This window comes from Emiliania huxleyi (genome assembly GCF_000372725.1).
Source record: "Emiliania huxleyi CCMP1516 unplaced genomic scaffold EMIHUscaffold_103, whole genome shotgun sequence".
NCBI classification, from domain to species: Eukaryota; Haptophyta; order Isochrysidales; family Noelaerhabdaceae; genus Emiliania; species Emiliania huxleyi.
Genome location: NW_005202237.1, coordinates 136066 through 153098, shown reverse-complemented (window position 1 = coordinate 153098; position 17033 = coordinate 136066). Strand labels below are relative to the sequence as shown.

Below are 17033 nucleotides of genomic sequence, written 5' to 3'. Positions count from 1 at the left end.
ACGTGGAGGGCTGGAGCACGTGCGCCACCTGGGCCTGGGCAGGTGGCAACAGGTGGCTTCAGCCCCCTCCAAGCCACCTGCCCCCCCTCCCTCGCCACACGAGGAGGGCTGGAGCACGTGCGCCACCTGGGCCTGGGCAGGTGGCTCCAGGTGGCTTCGACCCCTCCAAGCCACCTGCCCCGCCCCCCTCGCCACACGTGGAGGGCTGGAGCACGTGCGCCACCTGGGCCTGATGGGTGGGCAGGTGGCGCCAGGTGGCTTCGGCCCCTCCAAGCCACCTGCATGCCCCCCCTCGCCACACCTGGAGGGCCGGAGCACGTGCGCCACCTGGCGCAAGTTTGAATTCGGAAACGGAAAATCCGAGCCACGGAAGGGCTGGCCTGCCAAACGCGAGCCTCCCCGCTCCTCCCCGCGCTGCAAACTGGGACTGTGGGGTGTGTGAAAGAGGGCCTGCGGCGGTCATCGGCGGCTACAATCAATGTCCGGCGTCGACATAAGCCTGGGGCTTCAACCCGGCCCGCGCGGGCGTTTGGTGTGGCTGCAAACGCCGCAGGAGCCGGTGGCTGCGCTGCTCACGCGCCGTTGCTGCCGACGCTGAGCAGTCTGACTCGCCAATGAGAAGACTGCCCGATAATACGCCATCACTCGATCCCCGATAAACCAGGCCATGCAGAGCTTTGTCGGCCTCGTCGACGTCGTGTGCTGGCTGCGCGGTAGAGTTGCGAGAGTGGATTGTGGAGGCGCGGCGGGGGCGGCTCGTGGTGCCGAGGCGGTGTATAGTACATTCCTATTCATAAGAACACGCACGATGAAATTCCCGAAGTGACGCCCAGGTGGCGCACGTGCTCCAGCCCTCCAGGTGTGGCGAGGGGGGGCATGCAGGTGGCTTAGAGGGGCCGAAGCCACCTGGAGCCACCTGCCCGGGCCCAGGTGGCGCACGTGCTCCAGCCCTCCAGGCAGGTGTGGCGAGGGGGGCAGGTGGCTTGGAGGGGGGCGAAGCCACCTGGCGCCACCCGAGCGGTCACATGGCCACAGGCGGCGTTTGGAATCTGCTCCAGGTGCTTTTTGCACTGTTTGCCCATGGCCACAGGCGGCGTAAGCCATCTGCTCCAGGTGCTTTTTGCACTGTTTTGCCCATGTCCACAGGCGGCGTAAGCCATCTGCTCCAGGTGCTTTTTGCACTGTTTTGTCCTTGTCCACAGGCGGCGTAAGCCATCTGCTCCAGGTGCTTTTTGCACTGTTTTGCTCATGGAGCAAGTGGCTAAAGCCACCTGCATTTTGTGCAAAAAGCTGCAAAGGACTCGTGGAGGCACGTGGCGCTTTCCGCGTGTGTCTCGTGCAAAATCCGGCATTTTGTGGCTTTCAGGTGGCACGACGCGATTCAGGTGGCGTGGAGCCTCCTACCTGGGCCCATCTATGGTGCCACGACGTGCGGCCTAGAATTAGCACACGTGCCTCTGCTTGCATACACTCATACATTGGATTGTCATTGCCTGTGAGTGCGAGATAGGGCTGGCCGCTGGCGGCTAGCCCCTGAGGAGAGTGACCAGAGACACCTCACATGACCCCACGCACGGTCTCGTCCGTGCCTCGCCGGCCGGCGAGATTGCTAGAGGTAGAGCAAGCCTGCTCTAGCCTCGCACGTCACTTCCTGTCGTCTGTTGTTTGTTTGTGCCCTTGTTTGTTTCTCTTGGCACCTTGGAGTGCTGGGGGGGGCGACAGGAAGAATGTGGCCCTGAGTTATGTGTACGCCAACCCAGGGTGTGTGGCAGCCAGCTGGCTGTGTGTCTTGTGAGCTTGTTTGTGTCTGTGTGTCGTTCGTGCGTGTCGTCATCATCTGTCCTGCGTCCACCCATACCGCGTTGGTGTCCAGTCCGAGCCTGGCTGTTCTTCACCTTTCTACCTACCTACCTAGTTTAGACCATGTTTGTATTAGACCCAGTTTCGACCAACTGGGTCTAAACAGGGGTCGGCCTGGGTGGGGGACCCCATTCATTAGTCATTAGACATACCAGGTTTAGACCCGGTTTAGGGCGCCCCTAGGCCCTAGGGGCGCCCCTACCTAGCCCCTCGCGCTAGCTCCGCCGCCGCGGCCGCGCTGGCTGCGGAAGCGGCAGCGTGCAGCCGCCATCCTCTGCCTCGGGCCGGACAGGCGCACGGTGTCGGGCAGCGTGTCTGATGACCTCGTCCATGCCGGTCGTCGAAGTGCATCAGCAGCCGGTGTCGTGCTCGCTATTGGTCGGCCAATGGGCGACGATGGTGGCGGGGAACCAGTCCGTGCTCCCATCCTCTTGGTATTGCTAAAAATCTCTCTCTCTCTCCCACACGGCCTCTCTCGTCACAGAGCAGGGGAGCTGGGCGGGGAGGTGCGCGCTGCCTCGCGCGGGGGGGTGGGGGGGAACCCATTAGACACACCAGGTTTAGACCCAGTTTATCGTAAACAGGATTAAAATCTGGTTCGTGTTTAGCAGTGGTCTAAACTTGGAGCACTTGGAGTGCAGTAAACTGGTCTAAACTGGTTCGCCGCGCACCCTCCTCGTGAAGAAGGTGAAGTTGTGTAGAGACAGGAGCATTCCATTGAAAGTTCAAGAGGCCCAGTGCGAGTGGATGAGCGTTGTGGCGGTGAAAGAAGGCTGAAGCTGACGCAGCAGGATGCTTGCGATGGGGTTGTTTTTGTTGGCGTGTTGTGTTTGTTTTGAGAGAGAGAGTGTTGTTGTTGGTCTCGCTGTGAGAACGAAAAAACGCGACGCGATGGCAAGCGCAGCACGCAGAGCAGCCTGCGCGATACATTGAAGGGAGCCGCCGAAGGGAGAGGGGCAAGGGGGGCCGGAGCGAGGCATTGCCCAAGAGGCATTGGCAGCGACCGCCGGGCCGAGACCGCTTGTGGGCAGCCAGCGAAGCGGCCATCTGCTTACGCAGGTGCAGACCGCCCGAGAAAAAGAAAGAAACCGCGCGGGCAAAAAGAACTCCATGTGTTGTGCTAAGATGTAAGAACGCTGGCCTCACAGAGTCTTTGTGTGGGGGGCTGCGCTCCCTCCGCCGCGAATGGCGATGGCGACGGGGGGCGGCAGCTCGGAGCTGACGGCGCAGGGCCTGGGGGGCGCGCACCGCGCGCAGTGGCTGCAGGGCGCCACGAAGGAGCTTACTGCTTACTCTCTAGCGTAGGTGAGGCGCGGGGTCCGATCTCCGAATGCAGATCGGTGTGACCAAAGGCGAAAGGGCGAGAAGTTCTGGTCCCGGAGAAGCCGAACACGAGGACACCGAGCGAGGACGAATCAAAATCTGACTACTGCGTACTGGGGGTCTGGGGCCCGGGCCGACCGTACACAGACCCGTAAACGTAACATCGTATACACGGCGTACAGCGTACAGAGGGGCACGACACACGACACACACAGAATCAAATGATGGACTCGTCAGACCACGGCGCGGGCGGGCGGCGCCGCCACCTTCTCACCCGAGGAGGCTGCCCACCGGCCCGACTTGTGCCGCGAGAGGGTCGCCCGCACGCCCGCCATCGGGTCGCCGACCGAGTGCTCGCGGATGGCGTCGACCCACCGCTGCCGCTCGGCGGCGGACGCGGCCCGGAAGCGGAAGGAGGCGTGGTGGCCCTGCTCGACCAGCGCGCCACCCGGCCGGTACGAGGAGGCGCGCACCGACCGCACGTGCCTCGGGCCGGCCTGCGCGCCCGGCAGCGCCGCTGGGCGCACCTCGAAGCTGGCCTGGCTGCGCGAGGTCGGCCGCACCTCGACGCCCTCGAGCGGGACGATGCCGAGCGGTGCGGCGTCCTTTGGCGAGGTGAAGTAGTAGAGGCACGAGCCGCTCAGGATGAAGTAGCGCCGCTTCCAGGAGGGCACGCGGCCGCCGCGCTTGCACAGCCAGCCCTCCACCTTGCTCGAGATGTACTCGCGCTGCTCCATCACGATCTCGCGCCCGCAGATCGAGGCGTACAGCTCGGCGAGCAGCGGCGCGGGGAGGTCGGCGCCGCCGTCGACCCCGCGCAGCCCGGCGGCGAACTGGTGCTGCGTCATCTTGTGCGTCACCGCCGCGCTGTGCGCGTCCACGTTGAGCATGATGAGCGCGTAGGAGAGCACGTAGACCGTGTCGGCCGAGCCGAGCGGGGTGTCCGCGTGCTGCGTGGCGTACCGCGCCGCGAAGGCCTCCATGATGCGACCGATCATCTGCGCCTCGCCCGGGAGGCGGAAGAGGGAGAGGAAGAAGCGGAGCGCGTCGTCGAGCCGCAGCGCTCGCAGGTCGAGCGCCGCGACAAAGGCGGAGAGCACCGCCGCGGCCGACTCATCCCGCCGGCCGAGCAGGTCGCCGAGCCTGAGCTTGGAAATTTGCTCCTCGGTCAGCACCCACGCGGCAAGCTCCCGGCCGGTGTACCGCCGACCGGGGCAGCTCGCGTGCTCGCCGCGGAGGAGCGCGGCGACGGTGGCCCGCGCGTCCTGGTTGAAAGAGCGGCAGGCCTGCGCCGGCACGTCGGGGCAGCTGACGCACATGGTGACGACAGACCCGTCATCGCACGAGTGGATGAGCTCCACGCGTGCGACGACGGGTCTGTCGCCGCCATGTGCGTCGGCCGGGCCTTCGCCCTGTCGCCCCGATACGCTCGACTTCGTTCTCAGCCGCCTCAGCGATGGCACCGCCGCCGAGGAGGGGCCCGCCTCTCCCGTGGGCGCCGCGTTGCTCCAGTCGAGCGCCGCCTCCCGAGCACGCAGAACGTACTCGGCTGGCGGCCTCGGTACGGCCGGAGGGGTAGACGCCGCGGGCATAAGGGCGAAGCAGGTCGGCGCAAAACCCGATCGCCGCTGAAGCTGCCTCGCACGGTTTTTCTTCCGTTTTTCTTCCGGTAAAGGAACTGGCCCCGCGAGCTGGGAATAGGACCGCCGCAAACTTAAAATGAACTCGGGGGCACGGGACGCGGCACAAACGGGGCACACACGCCGGGCTACAAACACGGGGAGGCGTACACAGAAAGAAAGAAAGAAACCATATAATCCAAGGGAGGGATGGGAGGACGGCACGCCGCGAAAACAGTAATATTCTACGCGGTGATGACAAGCTTTCCGGCTCCAATCTCATGAGACTTTGCTGGCTTTTCACCCTCGCCGCCGTCGGCGCGGCGCTGCGCGGGCCGATCGCGCATCGCGGGAGTCGGCTTGCGAGCCCACGGATGGCGCCTCGGAAAAGGGCCACCGCCGCGGCGCCGGCTCGCGGGGCCGGCCTGTGGCAGCAGGTCGCCGTCCGGCGAGAGACCATCCGTGCGCGAGATGGCACGAAGCGGCCGGTTGTCGCAAAGAAGAAGTCGCTCGCTGCGAGCAAGAGCGCGACGGCATTCAAGCTCCCCGAGGTCGACCTGACGCCGACCGGCCTCGCCGCACAGCTCGCTCTCCGCCTAGAGGAGCGCGGCGTCGTAAACGTAACCGCTCTTCTCACGGTGGAGCCGACGCCTGCCGCGCCCGCGGGTCTGCCGGCGCTCGCAGACCGGGCGAAGCAGGGCCTCTCAGACCTCCGTCCGCGCCTGCCCACCGTCCCCGGCTCGCTCCTCCGCCTCGGCGTGCTCGTCGCCCTCGTCTCTGTCGCCGGCTCACAGGCCTCAGCGCACGGCGTGGGAGGTCGTCTTGACACGCCCTCCGCCCGACCCGCACCGCGCCGCCTCCGCGCGCAGGTCTTGTCCGACAGGCTGCCCACCTACGACGAGATCGCGGCGCAGGCGCAGGTCTCTTCCGCCAAGAGGGGCGCCTCGGACATGGGGACAGTGGAGCAGGCTCTCTCGCCGCCACCGCCTCCGCCTCCGCCTCCGCCTCCGCCACCGCCACCGCCACCGCCTCCGCCTCCGCCTCCGCCTCCGCCTCCGCCACAGCCCGCTCCTTGGCAAGCCCGCCCCGCCTCCCCCGCGTCCCACCACCCGCCGCCGCCGTCCGCAGCTCGTCGAGCGGGAGGAGCGCGCCATCAAGCGCGCCTTCGCAGAGATTGAGGAGGGGCGGAAGGTGCACCACAGCGAGAGATGGCCGCGAGATAGCCGAGATGTGGCCGAGATATGGCCGAGATTGAGGAGTGCAGACCACGCCTCCCCAGACGCCGCTTTTAGCAGACGCGTCCACTCCACGTCATCCCCGCCCGCCCTCCAAAAGGTGGACTCGTCCGAGGTTGCCGCCGCCACCGCCGCGTCGAAGCAGCTCCGCGCGGCGGGCGAGTCGTACCGCGACGCTCTTAATGATTAATGATTGATGCTTATTATTAATTATTAATTAGGCGGGCGAGTCGTACCGCGACGCGCTCGGCGCGCGAGGGGCGGAGGAGGGCGGGTGCAGGGACACGTCCATGACACGTCCAGTGGCATGCCCCGCAGGCGCAGTCCGCGAGTGGCGGAGGAGGGCGGGTGCAGGGACACGTCCATGACACGTCCACCGGCATGCCCCGCAGGCGCAGTCCGCGAGTGGCGGTCCGAGTCGGCGCGCGCTGCGGCCGCGCTGGAGGGCGACATCACCGCGGCGCTGGAGCGGGCGGAGAAGGGGTGCGGCGAGGCGGTCGCGGCGCATGAGAGAAGCTGCGGAGCCTTCCTGTGAAGCTTCTCGGAGCTTCGCTGCAGGTACGATGAGGCGCTCGCGACGCCGGAGAAGCTTGCCGCGGGCGCGCGGCGGGGGGAGGGGAGCGGAGCGGAGGGGGAGGGGTGGGCGGTGAGGGAGGGGCGAGGGATGGATAGGCGCCAAGGCGAAGGAGGTGATGGCGGACTTTGAGTCGGCGGAAGAGGCGCTCGTGCGCTCGCGCTCGATGCTCGCGCGGCAGGCGGGCGCAGAGGCGAGACGGAGCTGTTGTCATGGGATGAGAGCTGACACGCACTCGACCCTCTCCGCAGGTGGCGCTTCGGAAGGCGTCGGCCTCGGGCGCGAGGGCGGCGGCGCTGCTGGAGGCTGCGGCCGCGTCGAACGAGGCTGCGGCGGGAGGCGTCGAGGGGGGAGGGGCGCGGCGAGCTGCTCTGCTGATGGCGGCTCTGAGTCGGCTCTTGCGGATGAACTAGGCATCGAGGAGGAGTGCCGCGTGCTCGAGGAGGCCGCAGGTTAGGGCTAGGGCTAGGGCTAGGGCTAGGGTTAGGGTTAGGGTTAGGGTTAGGGTTAGGGTTAGGGTTAGGGTTAGGGTTAGAGGAGGATGCCGCGTGCTCGAGGAGGCCACAGGCGGACGCGCCAGAGAGGCGGAGAGAGACTAACCTCTCTGCTCCCGCCAGTAGTCGCTCCAGAGTACCCTGCACATCGACTACTCCTTGTGTTCACACCCCGACTTGTTCACACCACAGGCCGCCTCTCCGCCGTGGCGGAGCGCTCCATCGTCGACGGCAAGGTCGCGCCCTCGACACTGCCCGAGTTCCAAGAGGCGCGCGCTGCGGCAAACCAGGCCGACGAGGCGCTCGCGGAGCGGCTCTCCGCGTCGGCGGGCGCGCTCGAGGCGGCAAACAAGGCCGCCTCCGCCGCGAACGCCGCGGCGGACGAGGCTGCTCGTTTCGTCAAGAGCGGCGCGCGGCGGGAGAAGCGCCGCCGCGTCGCTCGCGCTGTCCGGCGAGCGCCTGGTCGGGTGTGACGACTAGGCGGCGCAGAGTGGTACACCGACTCGTCGCAGCTGCTCCAGCGGGCGCGGGAGGCGGCCGTCAAGGCGCAGGAGGCGAGCTCGCGCGCCGACGGCGCCGCGAACAAGGCGAGCGAGCTCGGCGCGGCGCCGGACCGCTGGAAGAAGGCCAAGGCGGCGCTGGCCGAGGCGGAGGAGACGCAGCAGCGCGCGCAGACGCGGCTCGCCCGCGCGAGGGGCATCGGTGAGCTCCCGCCCGCCGCTCGCCGAGCCATCGCCGAGCCATGCCCCCCCTCCATGCCCCCCCCCCCGGGTCCCCAGCCCCGCGCTGCTCGGACAGGCAAGCAGCAGATCGGTGCCCTCAAGCGGGAGATCGCCTCCAATCGCGGAGAGGTGCGCCCCCCGCCCTTGCCAGCCGCCGCGTGCCAGCCGCCGCCGCGCCCTGACGCGCACACCCGACCCTGGCAGGCGACGCCGTACATCCCCGGCCCCACGCCCACGCCAAAGATCGAACGGTACGTGCCGCCAAAGCTCGAGCTCCCCGCCCGCCCGCCGCCCCGAACCGCGGCGCCAAGGGCGGACAAGGCGGCGGCCCCGGCCGAGAAGGCCGCCCCGCAGAAGGCTGCCGAGGAGACGCCGCCGCCCGTCGCGGCCGAGCGGTCGCCTTCCGACAGCGCCCCGGCAGCCGCGCCCGTGGCGGTCGCGCCGCCGAAAGCCGCCGCCCCGCCCGAGTCCGCAGAGGCGCCGTCCACTCTGCAGCTCTTCGGCGCACTCGCGCCCGCCACCAAGCCCGCGCAGCCGCCGGCCGAGTCTGGTGGCGGCGACGCCGTGGCAGAGGCTGCTGCAGTCGCGGCTCGGGTTGCTCCAATCGCAGCCGGCGCCGCGGTCGTCGCCGCCGCCGGTTTTGCAGGCTTCAAAGCCGTGTCGGGAGGAGAGGAGCAGGGTGTGGACGAGGCGGCGCAGCTGTACGAGGAGCTTCTCGGAGGAGGGGGGGGGGGCTCAGACGGCGGGTTGACGGCACCGGCACCACCACCGGCGAGGTCGGAGCAAGGCGCAGAGCCGTTTGCCGCTGTCACCGCCGCCGCACCAACAGAAGCGGCAGCTGTTGCGGCCGCGAGGGAGGAGGACGAGGGCGAGGACGCGGCGGTTGGCGAGGCGGCGGCGGCGGCCGACGCTGTCGAGGAGGTGGCTGAGGCACAGGCGGAGCCAGCCGCGGAGGAGGAGGAGGCGGCCGCTGCGCCTTCAGACGCGGAGCTCAAGGCGATGGCCCTCGAGGCGGAGGCAGCCAAGCTCGAGGCGGAGGCGGCCAAGCTCGAGGCCGCAGCTGAGGCGATGGGCGACATCTCCAACCTCAAGGCCCCCAAATGACGCCGATGAAGTGAGCCGTGCTTTCGGGCGCGGGCGCCGAGGGCCACATGCGCCCGCGCCCGTCAACCATGAATGAGCCGCACCAAAATTGTGCCGGGCTTCGGCCTGTAGCCGACTCGCTCCAGATATCCAGAGCGTCGGCAACGTCGCTGGGGTAGGCAGGGAGGGTTCGATGCCGGCGGCGCAAAATTGTCGCCCGTCACCTGCCCAGCCCCCAACTCGGCGAGGCATGCAATTTCATGAATTGAAAGTCGCCATGTGAGCAGTGAGGCGGACCGCGCGTAATAGCCATGTAGTCAGAGAGCCGCAGTACGAACCGAGTACGCCGTAGTGCGAGTATCTCCGCCCGTCTCGCCGTCTCCCCTGTGCCTGTCTCTATATCTGAGCTGTGTGGCGTACAATCTCCTATAAAACCCACCGCTCACCCACGCGCACTGGGCCTTGCACTTTGAATGCCGTGGGGCTCCTGTTAGTGGGGGAAATGGCTCAGGCTGCGAAGAAAATTTTTCCCTGCCGCTCTTCTGGGCAGGTGTGCACCAAAAGTGTTCGGTAGACCAGCCTCTCGGTACACGCCACGGCCCCGGGCTAGGCCCGATGCGTCCGCTACCACGCTCTTAACATGCGCACCGTCCTGCTGCAGGTCGCCATCAAGGAGCCGTCCTCGTCGCGTACGTCGTGCTGCCGTCGCGTGTACCGAGATGCCTCGCAACAAAGGCCTCGGCCGAACGGGCAAGAAGCATAAGAAATCAGCCAACGACAACATCCACAGGCAGCCCAAGGCGACCACCGAGCCCACGGTCGCCACCGAGGCGCCGGAGCCGCCCGCCGCGCCCGACACCTCGCCGGAAATGGAGGTCGAGCCGGCAGCGCCCGACGCGCAGGCGCTCGCGACAGGTGCGGCTGATCGGCGACGTCGAGCGTGGTGCCCGACGGCTCAGGATCCTTCTACCATAAACCACTACCACGGCTGCCACCGTCGGCGCCTTCGCTCGAGCTCTCCGAGGCCGCGTTCTGACCTCGTGCCGCGGCTGTTGTCGCTACAGCAGCGACGAGGGCCGCGGCAAGGGGTGCAGCGGCGACGGGCGGGGGGGAGAGGCGCGGCCAGCTACCGGGTCGTTGCCCCCGCCCACCGCGCCGGGCCCCTGCACCCGGAGGCGGCTTGCGGCAGCCTTCCCGTGTCTCCGTGCGACCCGCTTGGGTACCGGCCATGTGTGGCCCCCGCTGCCGGAAAAAATCCGGGGTTTAGCTGGCGTATCTCGGGCCCACTTTAGAGCTAGGGCATGATCTTAGGTGTTCTGGATAGCCCACAAGGGTCTTCTTTGGCATGGTAGCGGTGGTTTTGCGCGAGGCGTTCATTCAAAAATCACCATTTCCCCCACTACTCCTGTCGTCAGACGTGGAGACGCGAGGGTTGCCCCCCCTTGCCCCACCACCTCGTGTGTGTGGAGAAGTTTACCTTACCTTACCTTACCTATAAAACCCCAACTCCGCCTGAGGCCGAGACGTGTGCTCTCGTGTCTCGAGTGCTCGATCGAGCTCGAGGTCGAGCCACAAGCACACACAACGCACACATGACACAAGCACACCAGTCACCACACACACCCGCGCGAGACACACGAGATATTATCGAAGGACGAAGGGCGCTTGGGTCTAAATTTAGGAGCGGCCGCACACTGGCTTCGGTACCCCCCCTGCACACCTAAGCCCATGGGCCGACCCCCCCCCCAGCAGGAGCGCTCTGCTGCTGGGGGGGGCGGGACCCCCCCCCCAGCAGCAGCGCTCTGCTGCTGGGGGGGTCGGGACCCCCCCCCCAGCAGCAGCGCTCTGCTGCTGGGGGGTGCTGGCCTCTCTGTACAGACAGCAGCTGTAAGTAGCATGCGTTCGAGTTGCGAGAATTTATGGTCGGCATCAAAATCAGTGGTCTCCCCGGCGGGGCCTCCTACTGCCAACCGGGCTGTGCGGGGCAGTCCAGGGCGAGCCGCATGGCTTGCACCACGTCGCTGCCCGCCATTGCGGCGACGCGTCGCGGCGGACCTGACAGTTTTGCCGGGCGACGGGCGCGCGCGCGTTTTCGAAAAAAGAAAAGGCAGCGCCTTGCTGACAGCTCAGTCGATCGATTTGCGACGAGCGAGCGATCCGAGGATCGAGCGGGTGGCCGATAGGCTAGGGAGATCAGCGCTGATCGATCAACGTCAGCGAGACGCCCGAGTGAGTGGCTCACTATACCCTATGACCTTGAGCTATGCGTGTGGTAGTAACAAGATAGACTCAGATGGTCACAGGTCTTTAGTAAAACGCCAGCACTCGACAGCACGAAGGTGTATTGGGCTCGAAGGCGCGGTGAACACAACCGCCTCGAGCGTATACCGCTCAAACACGAGCCGACAGCCGAGGGGGCGGGAGGGGGGGCGGCGGGAGGCGGGAGCTGGGTCCAGTGCGCTCTGCTGCTGGGGGGGTCGGGACCCCCCCCCCAGCAGCAGCGCTCTGCTGCTGGGGGGTGCTGGCATCTCTGTACAGACAGCAGCTGTAAGTAGCATGCGTTCGAGTTGCGAGAATTTATGGTCGGCATCAAAATCAGTGGTCTCCCCGGCGGGGCCTCCTACTGCCAACCGGGCTGTGCGGGGCAGTCCAGGGCGAGCCGCATGGCTTGCACCACGTCGCTGCCCGCCATTGCGGCGACGCGTCGCGGCGGACCTGACAGTTTTGCCGGGCGACGGGCGCGCGCGCGTTTTCGAAAAAAGAAAAGGCAGCGCCTTGCTGACAGCTCAGTCGATCGATTTGCGACGAGCGAGCGATCCGAGGATCGAGCGGGTGGCCGATAGGCTAGGGAGATCAGCGCTGATCGATCAACGTCAGCGAGACGCCCGAGTGAGTGGCGCACTATACCCTATGACCTTGAGCTATGCGTGTGGTAGTAACAAGATAGACTCAGATGGTCACAGGTCTTTAGTAAAACGCCAGCACTCGACAGCACGAAGGTGTATTGGGCTCGAAGGCGCGGTGAACACAACCGCCTCGAGCGTATACCGCTCAAACACGAGCCGAGGGGGCGGTGCTCGATGGAGTTGTGGAGACCAGAGGGTCCCCCCAGCCAGCACTTTGAGTTTCCGGAAGTTTCCAGGGAAACCAGAGGGTGTTTGGTGCTCCATTCTGCTCCCCATTCTGGCAACTCTCTCTCGAGTTTCCCTGAGAGCTGGTTTGGAGCAAAATCTGAGGCGAAACCGAGGAAACCGGCAAACTACGCGGGTATTTTCCAGCTATGTATTTCCAGGTGTCGATGCTGTCCGCACGAGCGTGACTCGCCACTCCACACGACCTCCACGACCTCCACGACCGCCGAAAAGTTCTCCCACTCGCTCTGCCCCAAACCTAAATCTTTCTACAGTTACATACATATCCGCAATAAATAAATAAATAAAAACGGACACCTCTCTACTGTGAGATGGGTAAAAAGGAACAGGCCCCCGCCCTTGCGATCTTTGTGCAGGGTTCTTTGTGGGTGTGGTCGGCGACTAGCCGGGGTCGTCCTCCCGATGGGGGACTAGCACTAGCCGTCTTCCACATGGTCCCTCGGGTCCCTGCTGCTCCTAATCTCTTCGTACATCCTCCTGCTGATCTCCGCAAAGTCCTGCTCCCTCCCTCGTCTCACCCTGCGCGTCTGCTCCGCCTCACCGTCTTCTGCCCTGCGTCGTCTGGCGACGGGTCCTCCATAGTCGGTCGAAGTCGCCGCCCTCCTCGTCCTCTTCCCAACGTTCCCTCGGCGGCCGATGCCGTCTGCTCCGGCTCCCCAGTCCCCGGGTCTGCCCTGCTCTCGTCTGCGCTAGTTTCTGCTTCGTCCTCACCGGCGTCTCTCCTCTTCCCTCTCCCCTTCTTGTATGCTTTGCACATCGCGTCGATTCCTGTTCGCGTGAGCACCAGCCTGAAGCCCGCCCAGCATCTGAACCGCTCCCTAAGTCGAAGGAGCATCATCAGTCTCATATCCGCAAAATACACCGGTATTTACTATTTTGCCGATTTGGCTGATTTGGCTTTTGGGACCCAAACCAAGCACCTGAGTTGCTGAGACACTCGGCAGACGGCACAGAGCGCGAGAAATTGATTTCGCGGGCAGAAGTGTGTTTGATAACTGTGTTTGTTCGCGGCCTTACGAGATCGCGCCGAGCGCAGGTGAGGTTAGGGTGGCGACACGAAATTTCTTTTTACTGTAAGGCGGGAGCGCGGAATCTTCTCATATCTCAAAAATCTCTCTCGCACGTTCCCAGACTGTGTCAAGATGGAGGTATGCCGCTAGTCTAGCCAATCAGCTAAGCGGCCTGGCCGTTCGTGGAATGGCCGGGTGCAGATCCCAGCGCGGCAGCGGGCCTGCCAGCTGACCCTATGCTCGCTAGCGAAGTTTGCGGCGAGGCGGCGGCAGCCGGGGCGGTGGCAGCAGTTGGTGCGGCTGCGGAAGGCGCAAACGCTGCGGCGTGATGGCTCGCGACGACAACGCCGTCAGGTTCAGCGGCGCCAGGGCCGCGCGCTGGTAGCCCGCCCCGCGGGCCCCGCCGCAATCGAGCTCGAGGTCGCTGATGAGGTCGACGAGCTTGGCGGCGTCGGCCGCCGCGCAGCCGCTCACGACGTGCGCCCCCTCGAGGCGCCCGCGGCCGGGCCGGCTCGCGGGCCGCCGCGAGGCGAGGCGAGGCGCGGGGCAGGCTGGAGCCGCAGCCGCAGCCGCAGCCCGCTCGGCCTCGATGGCCCCAGCGGCGGCGGCGGCGGCGCGCACCTCTGCGGGTGGCGCGCCTCGACCTGTTGGCGCGCCTCGATCTGGCGGGGGGCAGTCACCGCCATTCCTGGCCCGCTCCGCTCCCGCTCCCCACAGCCCCGCGCCCGCCCGCAGCCCCACCGCCCCTCCCGCTGTCGGGGCGGGGGGAGGCGCCCGGCGCGGCAGGTCGGCGAGAGGCTGTCCCTCCTCCCGCCCCTCCTCCCGCCCCTCCTCCCCTCCGCCCCGCGGACCAACCGCCCGGAGCGGCGGCGGCGGCGGCTGCGCGCCCCGCCTCCGCGCCGGCAGCGGCGCGCGGCTCGGCGCGGGCTCGGGGAGGGAGGAGGGAGGCTGTGGCAGGGGAGTCGCCCCGCCGTGGGAAGCCTCGGCTCTGCTTGCCGGGACGGGGCCGCACTGCCACAGCTGCCGCTGCTCGAAGGGGCCGGCCGAGGTGGCGGGCGGCGGGGTGGCGCTTGCCGAGGTGTGGGGTGGGGCGGCGGACGAGGGCGGCACCGGCGGGGCGGCGGGCGGCGGGGCGCAGGAGGAGGGCGGCGGGGCGGCGGGAGCTGGGGCGACGAGCGGAGGCGCGGCTGGTGCAAGCTGTTCAGCCCTCTCTGAGGTGCCGGCTGCATTCGGCGGCCGTGCCTCGCGGCCCTGCGGCTGGTCCAGGGGTGGAGCGGGGAGGGTGGAGATGACCTCGTCGGCAGCGCCAGCGCCTGGCGGCTCGGCGATGCTCTCGGCCGCTGGGGGCGGCTCCGCGTTGTGGCCGATGCGCTCCTGGTAGGCCTTGAGCAGCTGGAGCGAGTGGCGGAACTTGCCGCGGAGCTCCGCGGCCTCCTGCACAGGGGAGCGGGCGGAACTGAGCGAGCTGCCGCACTACACACGGTGGGCCGAGGCCGCGAGCGCGCACGCCTGCACGATGAGGTCATTCTGCGAGCGCATCGCCTGCAGCCGTGCAGCTATCTGGCTGCGCTCGCGCGTCGCCTGCTGGCCCTCCCGCTGAGCGCGCGCAAGCTCGCGAAGAAGGTTGCCGATCTTGAGCTTGTCCTCCGAGCGGAGGTCCTTGAGCGTCGCGCCGCCTGTCGCGCCGCCCGGCTCCATGCCGGCCTGGCCAGCCGTTGTCGGACTGGCGCGGACTGGTAACACACACCGGCACACCACCGGAGCCGTTGCAGGGTTCCGGCTCCCGTCGGCGATAGGGTACCGGTGGGATGGTGAAAGCTTGTGATCGATTGTTTTGATGCTTGTGAGCTTGTGTGGCGTTCTAGGTATATTGTTGGCAAATCAAGACACAGAGCTCACACAGAATCACAGCGGGAGGAAAGCGGCGAGTCGCAATTCCAGGGGTCGTTGTGGCGGGCCACCCTGTCCAGAGAGGCATGGATGCCAATCTGGGGTCTCTCGACCGAGTCTATGAGCCCTGGCCGCCTCCCGATCTTGGTGGTAAAGCCGCAGCCGAACAGGGCGACGGAGATGGCGCGGGAGAGTACGGGTGTTCCAGGGGATCACGACACGCACCGACCCTTCACGAACCGAAAGGCTGCCGTGCCCGGCGTGCAAGGGGCACGGTAATCCGGCACGTGTTGGGCGCCCCATTCCGTTTAGGGCTAGGTCGGCTCAGGGCCCCGTCCACTTCCCTCCCACTTGGCGCGTGATGATGAGGAGATGCCACCCAGGCCAGCCAGGGCAAGGGCGGAGGGCGAGAGCGGAGAGCGGAGGGCTGGGCGGAGGCAAGGGCGGGCGGAGGGCGAGGATTTTTTTTTGTTTCGTCGTTCTTCACTTAAAAGCGAGAAAATTCGTGTGACCGAGAGCGATATGCCATGTCCGCCTTGCTTTTTACCTTTCACATCGAAGGCAAAGACATACATCGCAAAGAGAAAATACGTCGCGCTCTCGCCCCGACCCCGACCCAGCCTGCCTAGGGATGGGCGCTGTCCACGGGGCGCGCGAGCCACCGCCACCGCGTCGCACGCGGCCACTCTCTTACCTCCCCACATTACACTTACTCGCTCCGCCGCAGGTGCACCTCAAATACGTCGCCGCCTCGGCGCTCTGCAGCGTGTGCGCCTACCACGCCGGCCCCGACGGGGAGCGGATCATGCCTCTGCGGTCGCTTCTCGTCTACTCGGCGGCGACGCACGGCCTGTTTGCCGGCCTCTTCGTGGCGCGGGTGGGCATGGGCATCCTCGGCAAGCAGCGGGCCGCCGGGGTCGTTCCGTGGTGGTCATACCTCGTCTGGGCGCCCTTCCACAGCTTCACCTACCTGTGCTCTCCGAACGCGCCTTGCACGCACCCGAGCCCCACTTGCACCGAGCCCCGCCCGCGTTGCACGGACAGGTACACGTACTTCCACACCCTCCACTCGGAGGCGCACGGCACGCCCGTGGCGACCGAGGCTGCCGCGCTGGCGGAGAGCGGAGGCGCCTGACTCCATCGAGAAGGAGCGTCTCCGAGCCCTCCTGTAGGTGGCTCCAGGCTGGTGGATCGGAGGGCGGTACGCGCACTGGAGGATGCCGGAGCGGCGGTGGCGGCGGCCGCTCGACCTCACTCCGACAGCAGCTGCACCTCTGTCCAAGCCCTGCCCGCAGCCCTTCCTCCAGGTGGGCGGCCACCATCGACCTGACGTGCGAGTTCCCGGAAGGGTCGATCCGCAACACGTCAAACTACCTCCTCACCCCCTGCTGGGACGGCGTCCCTCCGACGCCGGTGAGACTCCGAGACACCTCCGAGACGCACCTCCGAGACACCTCCGAGGCACCTCCGAGACACCACCGAGACGTCTCGATCTGCGGCGCCGCTCTCCGCCCCTGTGGCCCCCTCCAGCCTGGCTGCCCCGCGTGCACCGCCAGGCGCAGATCGAGGAGGCGGCGCGGCTGGCGGCGCGAGCGTGCGGCGAGGCCGAGCCGTGGCACTGCTGCGCCGGAGCGGGACGCGCCCCATGACATGTCCGAGACACGTCCCTCAGGCCAAGGGGACGTGATGGTGCACTGCGCGCACGGGCGCGGCGCCTCTCCCCGCCCCCCCCTCTCCCTCTCGCCCCCGGGAGACGCCCCCCTCCCCCCCTCTCACCACAAAGAGGCTCTCTCGGGGGCCCTCGTCGGAGACATGTCCGCGACACGTCCGCGACACGTCCGCGACACGTCCGCGACACGTCCCCCGCAGGCGAGGCCGATCCACCACGGTAATGCTCGCCTTGCCTCGTGCGGGCTCTTCTCGGAAGTGTCGAGGGCGTGTCCCGGTAGTGTCTAGGTGGTGCTGTCTAGGTGATGCTCGCTTGCCTGGTCCGGGCCGGGCTCTTCTCGGACTGGAGGGACGCTTTTGAGGCGGACGCCGCCGCTCGAGCAGCCCCCGCGTCTCCACCTCC

General features: G+C 67.0%; 5 protein-coding genes across 5 annotated transcripts in view; 3 read left to right on the top strand and 2 right to left on the bottom strand.

Annotated features, from left to right (window-relative positions):
• Positions 1-3416: 3416 nt before the first annotated feature.
• EMIHUDRAFT_466451 (hypothetical protein) lies at positions 3417-4787 on the bottom strand (the record flags this gene model as incomplete). Its single annotated transcript, XM_005793145.1, has 1 exon — positions 3417-4787. The coding sequence occupies exon 1, from the start codon at positions 4773-4775 to the stop codon at positions 3417-3419; it is 1359 nt and encodes a 452-aa protein (XP_005793202.1). The 5' UTR covers positions 4776-4787.
• Positions 4788-5065: 278 nt separating this feature from the next.
• EMIHUDRAFT_439544 (hypothetical protein) lies at positions 5066-9347 on the top strand. The gene is made up of 14 exons (XM_005793058.1): positions 5066-5596; positions 5672-5770; positions 5931-5993; positions 6138-6191; positions 6259-6286; positions 6430-6520; positions 6596-6636; positions 6710-6792; positions 6863-6950; positions 7025-7063; positions 7298-7513; positions 7586-7807; positions 7904-7956; positions 8032-9347. Exons 1-14 carry the CDS (start codon positions 5084-5086, stop codon positions 8929-8931), a joined length of 2490 nt encoding a protein of 829 aa, XP_005793115.1. The 5' UTR covers positions 5066-5083; the 3' UTR covers positions 8932-9347.
• Positions 9348-9570: 223 nt separating this feature from the next.
• Positions 9571-10296, top strand: EMIHUDRAFT_360852 (hypothetical protein; the record flags this gene model as incomplete). The annotated part of the gene is made up of 1 exon (XM_005793057.1): positions 9571-10296. A coding segment is annotated over exon 1 (502 nt), but the record flags the coding sequence as incomplete, so codon positions are not given.
• Positions 10297-13315: 3019 nt separating this feature from the next.
• Positions 13316-14770, bottom strand: EMIHUDRAFT_108360 (hypothetical protein; the record flags this gene model as incomplete). Its single annotated transcript, XM_005793056.1, has 3 exons — positions 13316-13558; positions 14366-14506; positions 14552-14770. The coding sequence occupies 3 exons, from the start codon at positions 14768-14770 to the stop codon at positions 13316-13318; spliced, it is 603 nt and encodes a 200-aa protein (XP_005793113.1).
• Positions 14771-15689: 919 nt separating this feature from the next.
• The window catches only part of EMIHUDRAFT_454156 (hypothetical protein), a 2302-nt gene continuing 958 nt past the window's right edge, over positions 15690-17033 (top strand). Inside the window, exons 1-8 of the mRNA XM_005793055.1 lie at positions 15690-15934; positions 16007-16064; positions 16135-16193; positions 16270-16375; positions 16519-16561; positions 16635-16668; positions 16832-16850; positions 16933-16996. Coding sequence (XP_005793112.1) covers positions 15768-15934; positions 16007-16064; positions 16135-16193; positions 16270-16375; positions 16519-16561; positions 16635-16668; positions 16832-16850; positions 16933-16996 — 550 coding nt within the window. The 5' untranslated portion in view covers positions 15690-15767. The remainder of the gene's footprint in view (positions 15935-16006; positions 16065-16134; positions 16194-16269; positions 16376-16518; positions 16562-16634; positions 16669-16831; positions 16851-16932; positions 16997-17033) is intronic.